Consider the following 21,458-nt stretch of genomic DNA (forward strand, 5'->3'; position numbering starts at 1 on the left):
ATCTTTAAGCTGCAATCTTAAATTCTTTGTGCCAGCAGAGCAGTTCTAGCTCTGGTACATCACCAGGTAATATTATACCAGGACAGTATTGTGTCTACTTTGAGATGCTTGCTGGAGAATTTCTTCAAATACGCCTCTTCAGAGCTGCTCATGAGTCTGCTCCCTGGGAGGTTGCAGACTCTTAATGGAACTTATTTACTAGATTGAGGATATAGGAGATCAAACAAATCCCTTTTACCTGAAAATACAGCCGTTACAACATTCATCTCTTTGCATGTCTTCATTTCCTGACCTGTTTCCTGCTATCACACTGTGGTGCTAAAATTATATAATGTCATTTGTAAAATGCTGTGAAGAGCAACAAGATTTTGGTCTTGATGCTGCAGTTCCTCATGATGCATTTTTTTAATAATCAGGAAGATGGAAGAGTGTCCTTTCTCTGGGAAAAAAATGTTGCCATTGTGAATTTGAGCTTGGGATGAGGTACCCAGCACATGAGAACTTTGCCTTTTACTGCCAGAGGCCTTGACTGTCATCCTGACAGCAGGTGACATCCTGCCCATCACCTGACAAGTCAGGGTTTGTCCTGAGAGATTTGGACCTTCTGGATGGCCAGCTGCACTTTTTTCAGATTTCAAGGCAATATAAGCATTTCTTGTTTTATCTTGCTGGCCTCCTGGTGTTAGCCTGCTGGATTTGGAAAAAACTGAACAGAGTGTTCCTCTCTGTCTCTTGTTCCTATTGTCCTCTATTTGCAAAAGCTGTCCTAGAAACCTTAGCAGGTCTTATAACTTTATGTTTTTAAATGCACAATCACTTGAACCACTAGTTAAGTACTAGTTAAGACACTCTGTGTGCCTTTAGTAGTATACAAAAGCATCATCATGGTTTGAAAGCCTTTTTTTTTCTCAGTATGTTTGCCTGATGGCAAATAATTTCACATACATACCACTTAAACAGCAGTTTCATTCTTAAGTGTCTTAACAAAACTCCCACTCAATAGATTTTATAGTTTAATTACAATGATAAATGGAAAAAATTTAGTTGTGCTCAAGCAACTCGCACCACTAAAGTAGTATAGACTCTTATAATATTTTGACTCTATCAATTTTTTTTTTCTCTTTTCTTTCTCTTTTCTCTTAAACACTAGTTGTGAACTAAATCAACTGATTGATTTCCTATTGTCCTTTCCCCTCCACTTCACAAAGTAAAATGAAACTAGAGTTTTTTCCTTTGCATTGAGTTCTGCATCACTCAGGCAGCTGCTTTTCCTAGAGCCAATAGAAGGCTGCTGGAAAGGGGTGTAGCATTAAGCAAATCCAGGAGAGATTAGTCAGAGAATGAAATGCTGGCAGCATTACATTGTTGTCTATTTAAAAATAGATTGCTATTTCAGAATTTTAGTCTAATAGAAATAGCTTATAAAGTCATCTGCATATTTCTAGTCTCAGATACATTTCTGGATTCTAATCTGAAATTCTCCTGCAGATTTCTTTAAGGAAAAGATTGAGGAAAGGTGAGAAACTAGAGTCTCTTACCTACAGACTTTTAAATAAACTTAGGATTTTGGATTGTGTTATGTGTGTGGTGGTTGTCCACAGAACTGTGTCATGGAAGTGGATGCTTGCAGGAAAGATTATAGCTGAAAGATATTCTAAAATTTGCTTATTTGCTTATTTGCTGTACTTCTGTATATATTGGCTTTCTGCTTCCTTAGTGAATCTATGCTCCCTGAAAGCATGGAATGTAATTAGTATCTGTGTAATCCATAGAGTTATATGTAATGATAGAGTTACTTGTCATAGCATGGACTTATTCCTAATTTCCATTTTTGCAGATTTGTCAAAATCTCTTCCCTAAGCTTCAACATTGAGTGTGTTACTCATTACCATTTTAAGAAAGTATCAACTGTTACCATCTTTTTTACTCAGATTTGCTCTGTTTTTTCTAAGGAAACGTAGTTCACATAACCCTTCATTCTCACAGTAATAATAGTAGTAAGAGCATTATTATTATTATTATTATTATTATTATTATTATTATTATTATTATTATTATTGTAATAAATAGTCTGACTTCCAGGACACATACTCAACAAATGTCTATAAGACTAGCTAATGAAATTAAATGCTAGCAAAATTTATTAACATTAATATTCATTGAATTCAGGAAAGTTTTTGCTGTTTAAATGTGATATGAAAAGTAGCATGGGTTTTAGGGATTTGAGATATAGCAGCTTTTTCACATAACTGTCTTTCAGTGGATCAGTAGTAAGGTCTGTATTGCTTGGAGCTCTGCAGTGTTCCTCTTCTGTAGTTTCCCAGGCTATTGGTCTGTGCCTGCCCTCAAATACTGTGTGCTCTGCTGATCCTCTCAGCAGGAGAGATCAGTTGCCTAAATGTGCTGGCAGCTTCCTCAACACACACTGCTGCACTTGGAAATTCAGTTTGAGACAGCATTATGAATTTTTCACTGCTCCAAAACCAGGTCAGTTAAAAAGGAAAAAAAAATAAGGCTTGTAAAGGAAGCCTAGGATTTAAGATGCATGTGAAGCATTAAGCTGCAATACTGAAGTTGAAGTCTCAAGAGTAAAATCTAGAGTTGTGCTTCACCTTGTTTGGGTTAATATCCCTCACTTAGGGTGTGCACCACACTGATGAAGCTGACAGAACATTTCTTTCTGCAGTGGGCTGTCTTGAGTGTTTTTTCTGCCTTTGTACTGTTTGTCTAGATCCCAGTTTCAAAAATACCTATTCTGTTCTCAATCCAGTGGAAGAGGCATCTTTAGTGGGAGAGATGTCTTTGATATAGAGATTAGTGACTTATGACCTGTAGGATGTCAAATAAGATCAGATTTCTTCCTGCTAAGCTCCTTGCTGCATCTTGAAGATTTGCTATGCATTAACCATTTTCCAGAGGTTAATGAAAGCTTCAGCAGCACTAGGGGAATGAGCTTGTGCTTATTCCCCTGCTCTGTGGCTCTGTGCCTGCAAGGCTTGAGGAGGTCATATGGATGGCAAACCTGGTTAGCAGTGCACTGCAAAGGTTTTTCAGCATGTGGTACCCAAATAGAGTTCCAGAGGTGGGAGCTGGTGTGAAGGGCATGTGGTCTGCATGGGAAGGGGACCCCTTCAGTCTGAGAAGGTGGCACACACTCTTACAATACCAGAGAAATATGTCTGGGACTGTTTTCCATTTCTGTGTTGTTTTCTGGTGTATTCTACATATTTCCAGTCTAATGGTCAGTGAGATGAGAAATGCAAATACCTGTCTTTCTACCCAGATTTTTTTTTTCTCTAAAAGCTCAAGAAATTCTCAAAGCTGCAGTCACTTCAGGACATTTAAAATGGGTGGGGACAGAGAAGTTGCAACAACACTTTCAGGGGATAATTCTTCAGCATTTTTAAAACATTTTTAAGACTTAAAAAAAGTCTTCATGATGCTGCTCTCCTGACACTTTTATGTGGGTATTATATTACTACATCTGTGTCCTCTGTTAGTGAGGAATGTAATTACTGTAATGCACTGTTTTCTTAATATTGATTCAGGGTAAATCTCAGATGTCTTAGAGATTACTCTGAAAAATTGGAAGCTCCAATCAGTATAAAGTATATTCTGAAGTGCAGTGCAGGATTTAAAATTTTCAAGTAGGTCCCTGGAGAATTATACCAACTGCTTATCTTCTGCCCAATTACATTGAAAAATTACCTTAAAATGCTTAACCCTTTATTACTCAGTACTTTTGAGTAGTGCATATAAAGTGATGCAACTAAATTTGATTACCTTGTAAGAGGTAACTAGAGTTGTTTCTATTTGCTAAGTCCCAACTACTAAGTGGGGGTAGTGAAAGAAAACTGTGATAGACAATATGAACCAGAAAATGTTCTGTTGCTCTTGTATGTGAGCACAGTTTCGGTTTCTCTTCCTTGAAAATGACAGGGTGAGTTTATTGTAGGCTGTCTTCTTAGCATTGCATATCTGCCTAAATATGCAATCATTTTCTTGATGTAAGTGAAGACTGATTTCTTCAGTGATTTGAGCAGTACTCTAAGTATTGCCTGTTTCCTACTTCTTGGACTATAGCTTGCTTTATCTAGAGAATTTATTTTATTTTCACTGAAAAAGGAGTCAAACTAATATTTAGACAAATAACCAAGTTAGATGTAATTTTTTTCTGTTATTTAAAAGGCTAGTAAAGACTTTGTTGCATCTCTGTTGACTCAGAAACACATGCTTAATGGAAATTTATTTTATCTTGGAAGAACAATTCTGAGGCAAATTGATGTCATTTGCATTATACCTCAAAGAAGGAAATAAAATAGACTGGCCAGGCTAAAGTTTTGAAAGGGTAAATTTAATTTCAAACAGTCAGACTTCAAATTAATCCCTCCCATGTATTTCAAAGACCTGGGAAATCAATGGGTTCTACTAATGAACTTTTTTGGTCTTTGTTTTTAATGCTATTTTCTGCACAATTCAAAGACTAATTAATTTTAATTCTCTTTCTAGCTGTTTTATCAGCAGTGCTGTGCAAGGATGAAAGGAGCTGCCCCCCTGCACCCCCCCCGCCCCGATTTTAGTTTCTAGTTCACAAGTCTTAATGTACCTGCTTAGTATGGTTTGTGTTATGTAGATTTTCTTTTCCATATGCCCTGTACACTGCAGACAGTGGATTTGATGTGAGACTCCACCAGCTGGGCTGCACCCAGTGTGTGTTGGCAGGGTTGTGTAAGCTCTGGCTGCTAAGGGCTCTGTGCAGCCTTCCCTCTTCTGCCAAGAGCTTATTCCAGTCTGTTGGCAGGTGACCCCGGGGCCGTGGGCAGGTGAGTCTGTGCTGCACCCTGACACCGGTGTCACATGAAGCGCCTGTCAGTGGCCCTGTGGGACTCCTGAGCTGCTGCTGCTGCTGCCACGCAGGCATGGGCAGCCCCACAGGGTCAGTGAGTGCTTGTGCTGGCCCTGCCTGGGGTCCCACTGAGTATTTTTTTTAATTATTTATATTTTTACATTTTTATTTATTTATTTATATTGCCGTAGCAATCCTGGACTCAGGAGGGTTAGCTTGTTGAAGATCATGGAGAGATCTTTTAGAGGTGGACCACAAAACAGGGCACACCAGTATTTTTTTTCTCTATTTCTCATCTCTGGTCTTGGCAAGAAGGAAGTTAGACTAAATAAATGTGGGATGTTGCTTAGATCTACAGTTTTGTGCTACAGTGACCTGTGCTGAATAGTGCTCAGTCAGCAGATCTGGCAAGGGGCTGGTCAGGTAAAAGCCTTGAGAGATCATGTTCCATCAGTTTCCAAGGAATTGAGTTTGTCTTTAGGGGTCCATCCCAGAATGACTGTCGGGTCAGTCCAAAAGATGAAGGTTTCATCTTTTCACAGAGGTTTTGGGATACTCGAGTAAGCATCCACCTGTGTTCTGCTTCAGTATGAAGGGCTCAGGCTTGTTAAACTTTTAAATAGGCTGCAGAGTTCCCTGTCTTTTGCTCTAAGGTACAATTGTAGAATTAAGTTGCTGGTTAGAGTTAGTGTGTTCCAGTGGGGGGGGGGGGGGGGGGGGGGGTGGCTGTTTTTTTCCTTTTTATACCAGAATTTCTTGGGTTTTTGTTTTTGTTTTTGGGGTTTTTTTTTCCTTTTTTTCTGATAACAGTGTATAGAACAGGCACTTCATTGTGAGGAAGGAGTGTGTACAGTACAACTGTTGTTATCTCTTCCTGCTTCCCTTGGTGCTGTGTTAGTGAGGTTTCACACAGAAGCCTTGAAAGTGTTTATGTTCCATTTCAGCCAGGGCTGCTGCATATGTGAATGTTTCCTGTGTGGAAAAACAATGCCATGTCTTAGGCTAAGTACAGTAGGATGATTTCTATTGGTAAAGACCCTTAAGATGATTGAGTCCAATGTGTCCTGGCTTGACAGTGCAATGAAGTGCTCCCCATGCCCTTGCTCCAGCTTGGATTTACCCATAGTCTGTAGTGCCTTAGGGCTGTACCTGCTTCAAGTGGAGCCGTATCTGTGAGTCACAGCCTCCTCAGGGCTATACCTGCTGCAGCATAGATTGATTCAGGCACAGTCCTTTGAAGTGCAACTGCTCCAGTATGGCCTGCATGGGCCATAATCCCTCTCCAGAGGTGTACCTGGCACAGTCACAACCACAGCCACAGCCGCTCTGAGAGGTACCACCATGCTCCCAGCATCCACAGGTCACAGTCCCTTCACTCGAGTTCACCCTGCAGCTGCAGCCTGTGCAGTGCAGCACACGGAGCTGGCAGTGATGCCCTGGCTGTGCCTGTTATCAAAGCACTCCCAGGCACAGCAGGAAGCTGATAAGAATGATGTTCTTCATGTCTGGTTTTCATCAAACAATAAGGGGCAAACTGAATGCTGTGCCATCTAACAGTAGTAGTTCTGGGATGCATGGAAATGGGTGGCGTGTGGGCCTGGGCAGAGAGAGCAGGGAGTTTCTGGAGGTTCTCCATGGTCAGTGCCCTGTTAGTATTTTCTCCTGCGTGAGCTGGGAATAGAGGTCTGTGTTCAGCCTGTAACCATGCTGTATTTTGTATTTTGAATAGTTGGGTTTTGGGGGGGTTTTAAACAATTAATGTGAAGAAGTTCTGCAGTGTATTTTATATAGTCATTCTGTTTTCTGGCAATCACAGAAATAAGACTGAGAGTGCTTCTCGTGTAAATCAAAAACTCTGCTCAAGACAAACCTTGAACAAATGTTGACTTCGTTTGCCACAGCCATGCACTCAATATTACTTGAACATAAGCACAGAAGCCGAGCTGTTACTTTTGCTGTGGTGTCTGTCTGCAGAGCAGCGCTTTTGTGTCACCTGTGGTCTGTGCTACAGATATTGCAGGACTGTTCTGCTGGCCTCTAATCTTTTGTAAAAGATAGGTCTTCTATACCGAGGAGTATACTAAGTTTTTGGTGTTTTCTTGCAACAGTTGAACATTCAAAGCTGTGACTAAAAAATGGGCTTGATATTTTTCTAGCAGATGAGTTAAAAAAAAAAATCCCTGCTATTTTAAATCAGTTTTGATCCAGAGCTGGTGCATGGTGCATATAATCTACTAAGCAGGAGACATGATTTTCTTCAAGGGAATTTAAAAAAATTTGACTAATCCCCTACCCTAGGGAAATACCTTAAAAATCCCTATCTCCTCAGACTAGACAGCAGAGAGGCTGAAAAGGGAACTCTAGTGAATGAGTTGCAATATCCAGTGACATCCTCATTAAAAACACCTGGTATTGTGACAGTTTGAGTGGGAGCAGACCTTCCAGTGTAACTTCCTTCACATTCACTCTAGTAGGAGCCGCAGCAGTTTAAGCACTCAAAGTTGAGTGGATTTTTGCCTCTGAAAGACAGATTTAATGAAAGAGACCAATTTGCCAAACACAGTGCTATCAGAGAGCTCTGGTCTAACTGCTTCTGTGCTTTCATGTGCTCCATTCTAAGCTTCTTAAAACCAGGTCACTTTTTATCTATCTGTCAAAATGGGATTTTAGGAACCAAATTCTCTATACCAAATGATCTCTTTCTTGGTTTAATTCTTTTTCTCCTCATTCTGAACGTCCTTAGAGGTGGGGTTTAAACTGAGTCTGCAGGTGAAGCCTGAGGGTACTCAGCACTTCGTAGAATAGGAGGAGAATGTCAGTTTAAGAAACAAGGCTAAACAACATCAGTGTTAGGTCTGAAAGGATTGATACATTCGTTCACAGTCTTGTAATGCTTTTTATACTGGTTTGCTTTTGGCTTTGGTTTTCTTTTCATTGCTTATTTTATTTTTTAAAGTGATTGTTTGGTCAGATAAATTTTTGTGAAGTTCTTCTCACTGGTCAGCCAGACTGGAGGAAAAAAAAAATCATTGGTCTTTCATTGTGTTTGGATCACTCCTGATTTCCTTATTTTTCCCTTCTCTCTTAGAATTATTTTCTTTTACAGTCAGTGTCCTTTTGTATAATATTAGGACAGATTTTGCTGGGTTTGATTACAGGAAGGAATGTAGGCCATAAATAGATGGTATATATACTGCTAACACCAGGAATACTGAAATAGCTCATCTCAGAAGACAGGGAAAACCTAGCCAGCTGGCCAAGTGCCAGGAGGTTGCAGGGTTGACAGTTACATGTCAAGCCTGAAAGGGAGATTAATGATAGGCAGTGCTCTGAAAAACAGCATGTTGAGCCCCAGGAGAAATTCTGCAGGAGCAAATTCAGGAAGAGCCATGTGCTGATGCCTCAGTGCAGTTTTGCCTTTCTCTTGACTCCTCTGTCCCCACAAGGTTGTGGCATTACCGTGTGGTTTGTCTCTGTGATCCACATGGACTGGGCTAGCTGCCTCCTGTGCCTTAATGGAATGTATTCAGGAGGGGCTTGTCTACACAAGTCTGTTTGAAGGAAACCCTTCTTGTTGCACAGTCAGCCTTTTCTGTTCAGCCAGTTAACTGCACGGGCACTGATAATTTTTACAGAAGATGGTGGTAGTTCTGTGTTTCTTCTTTTGCAGGAGCAGAATTGTCCATACTTGCCACTCGGAAGGTTATAGCCACAAGTTACAGCTATTCTTTGGTGGTGAGGATGTCACCACCCAACTAAAGAAACTTGATTAAATAATACAGTTTGCACATGGCGTGCCTGACACTGCTCATGGAGGTTTCCAGACTTTTTGCATGGACAACCTGTGCTGCTGTTCTCAAGATCAAAGGGCAGAATGGGGCCAGAATTCTGCCTCTGAATTTCTGTGGCATTGTACAGCAGACAAGTAGCTTCCAAAAGCCCTGCTCTGTTAGAGTGTCACCCACTGTTAAAACTGTGAAATACAGTCAAGTTTCATATAAAGAGTTTTTTATTACCTAGAATACTTTTACAATTGTGATATGAAACAGGTTAAAGCAGAAAACCTGTGGGTCAGAATTCTGACACTCCTGAAAGAAATTGTCCTGTTCCCAAATGGAAGAAAAACAGAGTGTAAGGTGTGGGGTTTGGGTTTTTCAGTTTGCGTGGCGATAGGGTGTCCTTCCACACAGATTTTTTTCTTCCAAGGTATAAAATAATAAAATTAGGGGGAATATTTGGTGCTAAGAAAGAGTGGTTTGGTGGGAGAATACTGAAGGATTTTCTTATTTGTCACTTGGTCTCTTCCCTAATAACAGTATCAGGATTTAGCCATTAGCTGTATGCACACATACAGTGTTTGTCAGCGGTTTCACTCTATTCAGCTCCAGAGAATAATACAATTATGTATTTATTATTTTTAGTTTCTGTCAACAATGAAAAGGGCTCTTTTCTTCAAACATGAGTAAGCCAAAAAGAGTTAACAAAGGCATTATGGAAGTAGTAAATTCTCCTTCTGTTCCAGTTACAAACTGCATCAGCCATTAAGTTTGCAGCACACACAGTAAGAAGTGTCCCTGGTTCAGAGAAGTGATAGAGAGAGTCACAGACTCTGAGGAAAAGCCAGGCTTTCTGCCTCACCCTGGAGCAAGTTTGTCTGCCTGCAACGTGGCTGCAGCACAGAGAGGTAAAGTGATTTCAAAATTTCTTCAATGTGTCTCAAGGCAGGGAGCAGTGTCCCAGAGCCTGGGTCAGTCACCTTGGCCTCTCTGTAGGAGCAGATGAGTGCCTCTGTGCCACTCAAGTTCCCATTTAATGAAACCATCACCAGCTGCTTTTTCTTTGCATTTAGGTTGTGTCTCTGACCTCTCTTCCACTTGCTTACAAAGGAGATTGTGGGGTTTAGAGGGCAGCTCCACCTGGCAAATGCCACATGCCCTCTGCTAGTGTGGCACCTTAGGTGACTGTCTAGCTAAGCTTCAGGCAGTGAGTTACTAGTCTGATTCACTCCCCCTCAATCTGGTGCATCTGTCCTGGCAGTCGGGTGTCTCCCGTGTCCATCAGTCGGGTGTGCTGCAGGCTGGGAGCAGGGGAGGTGAGTGCTGCCACTGCCTGAGCTGTCTCAGCTCTCGTGCCCAGCTCACCACCCTCAGGCATGCAGCTGCAGGATCAGCACTTGCTGATCAACTCCTGGCTTTCAAGGTTAAAAGAGAAAGGTAAAAAAGAAAAAATTGGTGTGCTGTTTTAAAGGTAAGTGGTTGCTTGTGTATTTAGGGTAAGTATTTCTGTGTCTGTGCTGCCAGAGTTAAACTGGTGAAATGGTACGGGTCATGCTGTCATTCAGTGAAGCTGTTATGTAAAGGTTTTAATTACTTTCTTCATCTGTCTGCTCAGGAACACCACGCGTCTGGCAAAATTTTGAGAAGGCTCAAGGCGTTAAAGAAAGCTCATCTAAATAAAGGAGGGTTAACGTGACATTGCAGTTACTTAATCCTGTATTGTCCTGCCATGTGACTGCAGGGATACTGAGGCGCAGCATTTCTTTTGCCTGGTGCACAGATTATGCTTTTCCTGTCATCTTCCAGAATCAGTTGCTTTGTTGAACACACCATGGGAAAGAAACAGAGGGGCAACATACTTTTTACAGCAAGGCTTCCACACACAGTGACATTTTCAAGGTACAGTGACAAGCTCACAGGCTGAAGAATGAATCAAAGGCAATCCCTACAGTCAGCTTTTGGACTTTTACCAGAATCAAGGAGAATGACGCTCTTAAGGTCAGCTATTCAAAATTAGCTAGAAGTATCTGGATTTATTCGGAGCAGTTAATCAGCTTTCTGTTTGACCTTTATCTATCGAGTTAGTTCTCAAAGGATCAAGCTAAAATCTGAATATTTGTGTCAAATATTTTGCATGTGTCAAATGTACTGCATAGACAGCGAGCACCTTGCCACTTTCTTGCACAAAGTTTGCAGTTTTAATTGCAAAGCCTCTTTTACCTTGCAGCTGAAGATCCTCACACACTAACTCTGTTAGTGAGGAATGGATGTTTTAGCTCTGATTTTGAGCAGGACATGCAATATGTAGATGTGCCAGATTTGTTTTTGAACAAATTTCCAAACTAATCTTTGGACTTTCTGTAAGCTGCTATTTTTTTTTTCTTTTGCTGCATTTGCCACAGTGTCCGTAATGTGCAGAGCTTGCATATTCATACAGAATTACTTCATTTAAACTTCTCAGGACATCTTGTTAAATGGGGAAGTGATCACCCTATAGACTATGACAACAGGATATGTGAATGAAGGAAGTCTTGGAAAATACCGCTGTTCCAGGTGGCATCATGAGGACAGCAGAGACGATGATGGGCGCCCAGAGTGCCACGAAGGAGATGAAGAGGGTAAACAGCACAGGCTGACCCCATTTGAGAAACTGATGCAGGATATGTCTCATAATGAAAAGGTGGTGAAAGAATTAACACTGGGAAAGAGAATTGCCTTCTATCGAGTCAGAGGAGAAATAGGAAGTGGGAATTTCTCACAAGTGAAGCTTGGAATTCATTCCCTTACCAAAGGTAGGCACCATTGCATGCTGAGTGACCTATATAAATGGCTTCTTATGGAAGAAAGAGGCTGTATGAACCTTAAATACATATATAGAGTTTGTGTGTCTGTGTGTGTATGTGTGTGTATTTTTAACATTTTTGAGTTAATCTATAGACAGGGTCACACATAAATCCTCAGGGTTGGATTCTGCTTTAAAGAAACTAGAAACATTTTCTCTACATGGCAGTTATTACACGTGGAGTTCGTTGCTGCACTTCATGGAGTTTACACATCCTGTGGCTCAGACACTCCACACTTTGAAGTGTGGTATTGGGCCTCCCCTCCTGTAACCTTCCCTCTCCATCCACCCTCTTCCCTGCCCCAGCTCCTGGCCCACAGGGATACAGGTGATGAATGCCCAGGATAGCAGGTTAGGTATGCTCCTGCCTGCAGCCAGAGGCAGCAAGGCTTCCTTTGTTTCATCACAAATTTTACTAGTATGGACAAAATATTTTATTTGGCCTGGTAATTTTGGTGAGAAATGCTAGGCCCACTTAACTGACTTGTTTGCTGATGGCTCTTGACTGTAAAAAGCTAGGATGGGAGCTATAGGTGTGGGAGAAACTAGCTATAGGTGTGGGAGGAATGGGTGCAGGGGAACAAGCTCTGGTATCACCAAACTGGTGTTTGTGTTGAATTGTCAGTTAGTTTTATTGTTTTAATTATACAAAGCACCCTATCTACTGCTTCTAGGAAGGACTGGAAGGGCTAGGTAACTCCAGTGGACACTTCAGTCATAGGTATAACTAAGAACTTGTCATCAGCTGTCCTGTTTTGTCTTCTGCTTTGTCTGACAATAATAGAAATTGTTGTTTTCTGTCAGGGTGACTAGTTTTCTCTGTATCTTTGTACACTACTATCTTGTTTTTCTTCTAAGAGTCTTTGCTTTTCAGTTTGATTGACTCTCCTTCCCTTCATCGTCTGATAGGTGAGAGAACAAGATATGCCCCAAAACTGTGTTATCTATTGTTATTTTCTTTCAGCCCAGATCTGAGAGGGGTGAAAGGTCACAATTATCCCTCGGGGGCAGTGGTTGTTACACTGGGAATCTAAGTGGAGAACCAATGGTACTTAATTTTTCACATTTAAGCCTGCCAACACCCAAGGGTTGCTTTAACTGGGTTTTGAGTTTTTGGTTATTCTTGTTTCAGAAAAGCATCTCTTTTCTACTTGGTTGACAAATTGTTTCCTCTTCTGTGATTTTTCTTTTTCTTCCCAAGGTAACTGTTTTGTGCTTACTGTGAAAAAATGCTGCTCCTGTACTGGGAACATAAGGAATGCTAATGAAAGGCAGTTAGAAATTTGATCTGGGTTAACCCTTTGCTGAACTTACTTAGGAACAGGTTCCTTTAGTATCTAAACAGAGCTGATTGAAAAATTTTGAACTTCAGTGAATACAGTAAGCTAAATACCAAAACCAAAACTGTACTTTTTCTGAAGAGGTTATTTTTCAAAAGAAATATCTCAAAATATTTTCTTTTGTTTGTTTATAACTTTTTTGGTTAAAAGGGAATTGATTTATTGATGTTAAGTTTGCAACTCTCATGAGGAAAGAAGAATGAAAGATAAATATTTTCTGACTCATTCTCCTTGTGAGTTTACCTGTGCCAATAAAATACATGGACATGGACAGAAAAACAGGAATGTGCTCATAGGCATTCATGTATACACACTCACCACCACCAAAGATCATTGTTTTTTGTGGTAGATACACATTGTTGTGTTGGCAATGAAATTATGTTCCTGCACAGTGTTAATGAGTGCAAGTATTTTTTTTTTTCATCTGATTATATAAATCAAAGGCTTCATCATTAATGCTGGTCTGGTCTCTGTGGAAGAGGGTGGTGTATGTGTCAGAGGGCTGTTCAGCTCTTCAGTTACTGCCAGTTTTAATATGGTCTCTCTCCTGTATCATCCTGTATCAAAAGAGGAAACAGTTTGGGTTTTTTACAACAATGAGCCTTTGTGAAAATTACATATCTATGTTTTTCTCTTGCCCATGTGATCTGTTGTAGCAGGACACATGATTTCTAGAGAGAGAGAGAGAGAGAGAGGAAAAAACTTCAGGATCATACTGGATGGTGAGCCTTGTTTCCCTCACAAGGGCTGTCTTTGTTGTTTAGAAAACACAGAAAAATCTTTAGTGCTATGATGTGGATGCCGTGTCCCATGGCTTGGACAGGTGCACTCTTCACTGGATGAAAAGCTGGCTGGCTAGCTGGAAACAGGGAGTGGTGCTGAATGGAGTTATATCCATCTGGAACTAGTCACCAGCAGAGTTCCACAAGGCTCAGTGTTGGGGACAGCCCTGATTAATGTCACTCAGTTTGCAGGTGGCAGCACATTAGGTGGGAGTGTTGATCTGCTGGAGGGCAGGAAGTCCCTGCAGAGGGATCTGGGCAGGCTGGATCATGGGCTGAGGCCAATGGAGTGAGGTTCAACAAGGCCCAGTGCTGGGTCCTGAGTGCTGCCCTTGGGTCACAACAGCCCCAGGCAGTGCCACAGGCTGGGCCAGAGTGGCTGGGAAGGACCTGGGGGTGCTGGTGACAGCAGCTGAACATGAGCCAGGCTGTGCCCAGGTGGCCAAGAAGGCCAATGGCATCCTGGCCTGGATCAGCAATGCTGTGGCCAGCAGGGCCAGGGCAGGGATTGTCCCCCTGTGCTGGGAACTGCTGAGGCCGCATCTCAAATCCTGTGTTTTATTTGTTTTGGACTCTTCTTTACAAGAGAGACTTTGAGGTATTGGTGAGTCCAGAGAAGGTGAACAGAACTGGGGCAGGATCTCTGGAACACTAGTACTGTGAGGAGCAGCTGAGGGAGCTGGGGGTGTTTATCCTGGAGAAAAGGAGGCTCCGGGGTGACCTTATCACTCTCCACAACTGCCTGACAGGAGGCTGTGGCCAGGTGGGGGTTGGCCTCTTCTCTCCCAGGTAGCAAGGGACAGAGTAAGAGGAAATGGCCTCAAATTGCACCAGGAGAGGTGTCACTCACCTGCAAACTGAATGACATTAATCAGGGCTGTCCCCAATACTGAGCCCTGTGGAACTCTGCTGGTGACTAACCCCAGATGGATATAACTCCATGCAGCACCACTCCCTGTTCCCAGCTATTCCAATTGTACCTTGTTGAACCAGGAAAGGCTGATGTTTAGGTTGGATGTTAGGAAAAATTTCTATACCACAGGGGTGGTCAGGCCTTGGAATGGATCCTTGTAGATACTTAAAAGATGTGTAGATGTGCCATTTAAGGACAATGTTTAGTGGTGGGCCTGACAGGTTGGACTTCATGATCTTAGAGGTATTTTCTGATTTATGTTTCTGTGTACGTTGTGTTATTCAGGGGCTTTGCCCACTGTATCTGAATTTTGGCAGAGATTTTCTCCAGAAATTCATGGCATTTTCTTGCTAAGGACTGTTAAATTCCTAAGCCCTGTATAACTTTTATTTTACATGCCTTCCATCTGACAAAGGAAGTGTGAGAGCACAGCTGAATGGAAGTAATTGTATACAAAATTTATAGCTAGTAAGAAGTCTGTCTAACACAAATTGCAAAAGCAGGAATGTCCAGGCACCTTGTTTGCCTTTTTTTTTTAAGCAATTTTAACTTGGTTTTGTTTGTATATTTTTTCCTTCTGACATGACATCATACACCATTTCCTCCTGAAACTGGTATTTCCCAACTTTTTCCTAGTTTCTATTACTAAGATTTCACCTAGCACTTTTCAAACCTCATACACTGCATATAGTCAATCAAAATCTCTTCCAACTCTTTTTGTAATTATTTTGGTAAATAAGCTGCCTGCTAAAAATGTCCTGTTCAGCACAGCTGCTAAGCAACAATAATAGAGGATTTGTAAACAAAGCATTCTTTGGAAGCAGAAAGGAAGAGTTTAGAAAAGAAAAGGAAGGTGTCAGGTTTCTTTGCATGGAATGCATTTGCAACTGCAACGATGTAGATTTAAAGGAGTTTGTCCTGATTTATGGTGGTGTTGGAGTAGGATCAAGCTCTTCCATGCAAAATCTTTTTTTCCTCTCCTCTTTCCTTTTAAAATGTAGCAGGAAAACTTACCAGGAGGAAAAGTAGAGCAAAAAGACAGGGGGAAAAATTAACTTAGAAGATTTTATTTTAAAAGCCCAAATGTCCCCACCTTGCATGGTTAAGACTGTAAGTGTTGTAAGCATTTAGTTGTGCAAATATCACCTACTGCAAGCTGATGCTCTTTCCTCTGGGTTTAGGAGATCCATGTGCTATGAGGGTCCTTCACTCGGTCAGCAGTCACTGTCAGTAGCTGCATTTCCTCCTGGTTCACCCAGCTCCACCCCACACAGGAGGTACCTGCCTCCCTGAGGGGCTCTCCCTCAGCTCCGAGAGAAGTAGTGTGACCAGGATAACTGCCCTGTACTCAGCAGAGACTCCTAAAAATAGGCACATCAAGGGATAAATCAGCACCTTCCACCACAAGAATCACATGTGCTTCAAGCATCTGCTGCACTTCAGTAGGGAGATCAATTGATATATATATCACACTAAAAAATGTAAATATACCAAATATGGAGTTTTCTTGATCTGTACAGACACATGCATAAGTATCCTTAACATTCCTTTATATATGTTGAAGTACTAAACTTGAGTTAAAACTTGATAATATTCAGTAAAAACTTGAATGGTTTTATACCTGAACATGTGTATAAATGTAATAACCTTCTCTCTCTTTTCTTACAGCAACAAGTGAGCAATACATTTTTTTCCTAATTTATTCCCATTTACTAGAAACCAAGGGGAAGTTTTTTTCTGAAAGATTTATCAAAAGTGATTAATTATTAAGAAATGTGTGATTGTTTGACTGAGATAGTCTTGAGGGGAAAAAAAGCCAAAACTGAACAACCAAGAATCCCTTCTTCCCAGGAAAAAATAGTTGTTTTTATTGCTGTGATCCATTTTAATTTTGCTGTTCAGACAAGTTATACAAAGCCACCATAAACCTGTTTTAACCAGACTAATCCTTCAAATACTGGCTGTGTTCAGAAGAGTAAAGACAAAAGCTGTAACCTACAGACTAAAACAGGAACATAAGGGCAACTGTGATTTACCTATTCATACTGCTCTGAGCTACCCTGATGATGTGATGCAGCTGCAGATATGTATAAGTGTTTTGTGGCCTTTGGCTTCTCTGTATAGGCTTCCAGAGACATGTAGTAATTAAAAGCAGCTTTGCATAACCAGAACAGTATGTGCCAGCTAGATTTGCTGTCTTACAGGATTCCTGCGACTTACTTGACTTCACTGCTCAGCATAAAATAGCCAAAGCCTCTAAATTCCCCACAAATTTGTCTGCCTGGTTGGAAACAAAGCACACAAATTTCACACCTCCATTAGTCTCCAAGTACCTGGCTCATCTGAGGAGCTCTGAAAAAGCACAGACTCTCTACCAGCAGTGAACACCAAAAGCAGATGCTGTACCTTCAGACTCGTATAAGCCTGGCACAGCAAAGCACACCGAGGCACCAAGATCAGCCCTTGAAATACTCTACCAGCCTTCAGTTACCTCAGCACTGAGTAGGATGTTGTAGACAGAAAGGGGCAGGGATTGTGTGAAAGATCACAGGACTTAGTAAGTCCTTGCAGCTTAGTTTATACTGATGAGATGAAATTTTATTGCACTTCTACAACCAAGCATCATTGTATGTAAATGGTATTACCATTTTGTATTTTGTTGCATTAACAACATGGAAAAAATGTTTTTCTTCTCAGAGAAAGTTGCAATTAAGATTTTGGACAAGACAAAGCTAGACCGGAAGACTCAACGTTTGCTGTCTCGTGAGATATCCAGCATGGAAAAGCTGCACCACCCAAATATCATCAGGTTGTATGAAGTGGTGGAGACACTCTCAAAACTGCACCTGGTGATGGAGTATGCAGGAGGTGGGGAGCTCTTCACTAAAATCAGTACAGAAGGAAAGATGCTGGAAACAGAGTGTAAAATAATCTTCTCCCAGATTGTGTCTGCTGTGAAGCACATGGTAAGTTGCTCTTACACAGGCATGCTGCCTCTCACTACTCTGAGCTCATTTTGTGGATATTTCTTTTGAATTTCAACAGTAGATTTACTGTTACGCAAAATTTCAGGCCCACATTATTAAAAAGCAAAACAGCTAGCAGCTATAGAAGAGCTTTTAAAGGTATCTGAGAGTTTTCACATCCACCTCAAGTTACTGCCTCTCTGTTGACAGCTTTTGGGAGGAGACTGGGAACACCTGATGGGTGGAATCACCCTTCTAGCACCAGTGTTCTGTTTGCTTTAATGTGCTGTGGGCATCAGTGAACAAAGCTTCATTTCTTCCCTCCCTGTTTCAAAACATAGGATCAGTCGCTCTTCCGCTTCCAGAGAGGCTGGTTAGGCGTTGCAAACATCCAGCTTGCTCATTAATGAATGCACAAATCTGTCACTTAAAGACAGTCAATTCCTGCTCCTCACTTCGATGCAAGTCTGTGAGGTTAACACCCAACAAGTCACTCCTTGCCTGGTCTTCAATATATACATTTAAGATGATGCTGTTTGTGTAGAACCAAAAGCATCTTGTCAAGGCAGAAAAGGAGCAATTTAGTACTTCGGTACATCTATAAATCTTGCAGAGTAATTACAGCTACTTCAAAAAAAAAAAAAAAAATAAACGGAGAACTGTTCTACAAGTCTGAGAAGCAGCATTCGTTAAAATTGGCTCAGGGTGCCCTCCGGTGGCTCCTGTCCTCCTTGCCACATTACAGCTTCTGGCGAAGTCAGAAGCAAGGGTGATCCTAGGTCAGACGTCTGGAGATTGCATCGCACGCTACTCCTGGCTTACATAAACAGCATGGATTTCTTATTTATTTTGACGAAATGATTGTATGTGCTTTAAGTGGTGGATTAGCTTCAACGTTTAATCCATAGGACGGGCACCCTGCAGCTATAGGAATTCAATTTGCATTTCAAAATTACACCACGTTTATTTCTTAGAATTAAACATAGACTATCAAGCTGGCCAACCTCTTCATTTGTACACAGAAACTTCTGCACATTTCACTTTTGCTAAGCCATCACATCCAGGCTACATAAATCCTTTCTCTTTGCTGCCAGTCCACAAGGACAGAGGATCCCTTGCTGTTACTCATGAAAGTTGAAATAGGATGCCAAAGGGTTTCTTTATTGCCTCCAGATACTGTATGATGTTACTCCAAAGGATAAGGCAGAGAGTGCTCATCCATTCCTTCTAGTTATTCCAAAGATGAAGCTTAACTCTTACTTAATCAAAGCAGGTATGTCATCAGTAAGCAGAGCAAATTAATTTTGAGTCCTTAGCTACTACTGGCATTTCCAATGGGAAGAAGGTAGAAATTACAGTGTATGTATTATAGATTTCTAAAACTAGAACACCACTAAACTTGGCTGTCCAGGAACATGAAGTACTCTGAAGCCCAACTCTGTGGTCCTTTTCTCCTACCACCACCAGTTCCTCATAGGACATTAGATCACAGAATGTAATGATGATAGATTTCTTATTTTATCTGTGACAATGTTCAATCAGTGAACTACATATTTAAATCTGTAAGTTGCATGTAGTAACTGCAAAAACAAGTGCCGTGAACCCCAAAAAATACTGATTTTGCACATGAATCTGTCTAGTCTTGTAGGATTAGTCACGCTGCTCTCACACATTTGCTTCACAAAAATAATTGCTATTAGTTAACACGTTGAGAGTGCTGTGTTTAAAAATCCCAGCATCCTTCTCCTCCCTCTACTCAATTGGTTTTCTATCCTTGGAGAATTAAGTTAAATTTGAGTAATAATTTTAATTTTAATAATTACAATACCAGTTTCAGAATTTGCCCAAGATAACTCCCTTTCTCCTTCAGGCTAATAAATGAATTAGAGGTAGCCATTGAGAACTTTCCTGGGAACAAAACAATACCAACTTTTCCTCTTCTTCCACAGCATGACAACAATATCATTCACCGAGACCTGAAAGCAGAAAACGTCTTCTACGCCAGTAACACCTGTGTTAAGGTGGGAGACTTTGGATTCAGCACAATAAGTAAAAGAGATGAAACTTTAAAAACTTTCTGTGGCTCTCCTCCTTATGCTGCTCCTGAACTCTTCCGAGATGAAAACTATATTGGCATCTATGTAGACATCTGGGCACTGGGAATCCTCTTATACTTCATGATGACAGGCAGCATGCCATTCCGGGCAGATACAGTAGGCAAACTGAAAAAGTGCATTCTTGAAGGGACATACACTTTGCCTCCCTGCCTCTCAGAAAATTGCCAGAAACTGATAAAAGGAGTCCTTCAGCCAGTACCAACCAAGAGATACTCTGTCAAACTGATTATGAACAGTGAATGGATGCAAGGAATACAGTTCCCCAAACCTTTACAGACATTTAAACTGGATCCGAAATATTTATCAGACACCAGTACACTAAAAGAAGAAGAAATTGAAGTGAAAAATATTCTGGAAGACCTTGGAATCACAGAACAGCACATTCAGAACAACCAGGGAAGAGATGCGCGCAGCTCCATAACGGGGGTCTACAGAATCGTGTTGCACAGAGTACAGAAGAAAAGGGCACTTGAATCTGTTCCTATCATGTCCCAGCCAGATCCAAAAGAAGACAACTCAAGGAACAGAATCACTCCTTACAGTGGCTTTAAGCACACATCCAAGCTGTGTTCTATTTTATAAAATTGCACTGCAGGCTTTATGCTCAGCACATTTGACAAAGGGGATTATTCACTTATCCTTAAGTTTTAGTGTTCTTTTGTAATTTTTGAATAAACCAAAAATGCCTCATTTTCTTTGCATTTCTCAATTGACAGTGAAGCACTCAAAAACAAAGCTCTTGTGCATTTGTTTGACCCTCTCTCCATATACTTGGTATAGCCAGTGCAAGAACCCAGTGACTGAAAAGAGTATGAGTGGAGGGGATCTTTTAATAAACACCATGCTACTGCACTTAACACACTTGGGAGATTCTCTGCACAGGCATCTAACTGCTAACTTCTGAAAGCTGTATCTAAGCTCAACACAACTTCACCACTGCAAACTGGGACAGTTGCAGAAACTAAATTTAAGCAGAGACCAGACTAATCTAATCGATTGCAAATTCTTTTGAACTTCCTCATCAAATTTAACAAGTTTATTTTTAAAAAGCATTTTATTTTCTTTCAAGAAACATCAAAGCTGTTGTCGGCTGCAGTTCCCAACTTGTCACGATTCCAGAAGACAAATCAGGATTCAGCACTTTAACCCTGTATGTGTGGGTGCCTGACTGGTTGGGCTACCATCAGTTACCCTTCTGACACCTTCCACTGCTTGCATGATTCTGCCACTCTGGAACTGCTTGGACTCCACCTGCATTCCAATAAAGAAAGATTTAAGCATACTCCAAAACCCACGTAGTTTTAAGTTCTCTCCTTAGCCCTAGTTACCAGTAGCTGAATGCAAGCAGCAGCAAAATCTGCTTATATTCACTGAGCATTACAGGCTTGTCCTCACTCCTGCCATCCTGCTTTGGCAGCCAAAGCTTGCACAAAGCTGATTGTGACACTTGATCACTGCAAGTTAAAAGCTGCACAGTCTGACAACTCCAGTTGTTCTGAGCATCACCAAAATGCAGATGCTCTGATTTTCATCTTTAGTCATTTATTCTATGCTTAGTTCTTCAACAGCATCAACTCCAGTGCAGAGGACAAGTGTGACAGCTGTTCTCTGAACAGGGACAGCTGACATGCCTAAGCTAAGAGGCAGAACCTCTGAGTTTAGCTAAGGAAAGATACCCAACACAAGGTGTACACAGGTACAGCTGGTGCTGTCACATTTAAAGGCAGGATGCCTTATCTGTTATGACACTGATGCGACACCAATTTCACTTTAGAGGGAATAATTCATATAAATGAACAGTGGAATGAATCTGAAAGGCCATGCATGGGAAACGACTCAGTGAGGCCCAGGTGTGCACAAAGCAGGAACCAAGCCT

The 21,458-nt window shown here is 41.2% G+C and overlaps 1 protein-coding gene across 5 annotated transcripts; it reads left to right on the forward strand.

Moving 5' to 3' along the window:
• The first annotated feature begins 1,487 nt into the window (after positions 1-1,487).
• NIM1K (NIM1 serine/threonine protein kinase) lies at positions 1,488-20,272 on the forward strand. Of its 5 annotated transcripts, none has more exons than XM_036402959.1 (4): positions 1,488-1,516; positions 10,238-11,414; positions 17,197-17,465; positions 19,415-20,272. In XM_036402959.1, exons 2-4 carry the CDS (start codon positions 11,123-11,125, stop codon positions 20,162-20,164), a joined length of 1,311 nt encoding a protein of 436 aa, XP_036258852.1. In that variant the 5' UTR covers positions 1,488-1,516; positions 10,238-11,122; the 3' UTR covers positions 20,165-20,272. The 5 variants fall into 5 exon arrangements, with proteins under 5 accessions (XP_036258852.1, XP_036258855.1, XP_036258856.1 ...); XM_036402962.1 differs by lacking the exon at positions 1,488-1,516 and having other exon boundaries at positions 9,971-10,620; positions 11,084-11,414; XM_036402963.1 differs by lacking the exon at positions 1,488-1,516 and having other exon boundaries at positions 9,971-10,521; positions 11,084-11,414.
• Positions 20,273-21,458: the final 1,186 nt, after the last annotated feature.

The sequence above is a fragment of the Molothrus ater genome, chromosome Z, assembly GCF_012460135.2.
Source record: "Molothrus ater isolate BHLD 08-10-18 breed brown headed cowbird chromosome Z, BPBGC_Mater_1.1, whole genome shotgun sequence".
NCBI classification, from domain to species: Eukaryota; Metazoa; Chordata; class Aves; order Passeriformes; family Icteridae; genus Molothrus; species Molothrus ater.